Genomic DNA, 1,814 nt, shown 5'->3' with positions numbered 1-1,814 from the left:
TTACCTACAACACCATGGGAAAATGAATGTGGAGTATTTAATTTAAATGATTCTACTCAAAATGGTTCTCATTGGGTTGCATGGAAAAAAATAAACAATACATTTAAAATATATTTTGACCCATTTGGTCATATAGTTGGTGAGCCACCAAAAGAACTTTTAAAATATTTGGGTAAAGATAATCTTTTTTGTACTGTTTCCCAATTTCAATACTATAATGACCCACCTATATGTGGGCATTTATGTTTAGAATTTATTGAAAATCATAAAAAATTTATTTAAATATCATAATTTTTTTAATAGAAATATTTCTATTAAAAAATAACGAGTTAACGACTTAACGAGTTAACGAGTCGTTTTTTTTTTACGTTAACGTTAACGAGTCGTTAACGAGTCGTTTTTTTTTTTACGTTTATGTTAACGAGTCGTTTTTTTTTTTACGTTAACGTTAGGTTAGGTTAGGTTACGAGTCGTTTTTTTATTTTTTTTACGTTTTTAAATATAGTATGTTATTTAGAAATTAATATAATTTAAAATACTGTTTAAAAAAAATTTTTTTATTTTTTATAATAAATAATAGAAATGGTAAATAAAAAATTGGAATTACTTTTAAAGTTTGTTGAACAACAACATAAAATGAGATTACATATCTTAAATATGATTAATGAATACAATAACACTGACAGCGACAATGATAGTGATGATAATGATAGTGATGATGGTTATGTTAAGAATTTTAAACGACTAGAAAGAATTAAATTTAAAAAACATAAATAATAATTATTTTTTAAACATATAATACTTACGAAGTATTATATATTTATATATTTATATATTATAGTACCTATACAGTGTTGTATAATATTAATAATAATAATAATAATATATATAATATATATATATATTGTTAATGAGTTAATGAGTCGTTGATGTACTCATATGTGTGTTTTAATAATTCGATGTTAAAAAAAATATATTTCTATTATAATAAATAATGGAAATGGAAATGGAAAATTTGGAAACACTTTTAAAATTGTTTAAAGAAGAACAAGATCAAGAACAAGAACGTAAAATTATTTTAAATAATTTAGAACAAGGTATAGGGAAAATCCGAACATTTCGAATGATCGATGATGAATTACATGAAATACATGATTCGAATAATAATAATAATAATATGTAGCTAGACTGATTATTTTTTAAACATCCTGTTGTAGAATGTTATCAGCTGACTAGTATACAGTGTGAATATAATACTTCGTAAGTATTATATATTATAGTATACAATGTGATACAATTATACTAGCTTAACACTATTTAAATAATGTTTGTTATACTATTATACATGCCCGAGTGTCGTGGCGCAGTGGGGAAACGTTAGGCTTTGTATGCATACATAGTAGGTTCGATACTGGCTGGGGGGAATTTATTTGTGGTATTTTCAGCTCTACACGACACGTGGCTTGTTCGATTATATGATGAGTATAGTCGGATTTAAGACACTAGTGTGACCTGTGATATCATATCTAGGTTCTCCTCACTGGTCCCTGGAGTCTACAAATAACGTCTCATCATTGTGCTATGATACGATGACGGCTATATATCTTAGTAGTAGTAGTCCTGTTGTACAGATGTCAACAAAAAAAAAAAAAAAATATAAAAAAATATAATAAATAAAAAAATCGATGTCTGTACAACGGGGGGACTACTTTTGCAAATTTTTTCTATTTTTTTTCGATTTAAATTATATTAACACGGTCGTATAATTTGACCTTGTTAAATATTACAAGTCCTATATTTCATTTAATATTTGA

At 25.5% G+C, this 1,814-nt stretch overlaps 1 protein-coding gene across 1 annotated transcript in view; it reads left to right on the top strand.

Annotated features, from left to right (window-relative positions):
- The first annotated feature begins 582 nt into the window (after positions 1-582).
- The window catches only part of LOC100160263 (phosphatidylinositol 4-kinase alpha), a 10,531-nt gene continuing 9,299 nt past the window's right edge, over positions 583-1,814 (top strand). The window contains exon 1 of the mRNA XM_008180861.1: positions 583-726. Within this exon, the coding sequence (XP_008179083.1) occupies positions 583-726 (144 nt within the window). The remainder of the gene's footprint in view (positions 727-1,814) is intronic.

This window comes from Acyrthosiphon pisum, chromosome A2, assembly GCF_005508785.2.
Source record: "Acyrthosiphon pisum isolate AL4f chromosome A2, pea_aphid_22Mar2018_4r6ur, whole genome shotgun sequence".
Taxonomy (NCBI): Eukaryota; Metazoa; Arthropoda; class Insecta; order Hemiptera; family Aphididae; genus Acyrthosiphon; species Acyrthosiphon pisum.
This window is presented reverse-complemented; position numbering and strand designations above follow the sequence as displayed.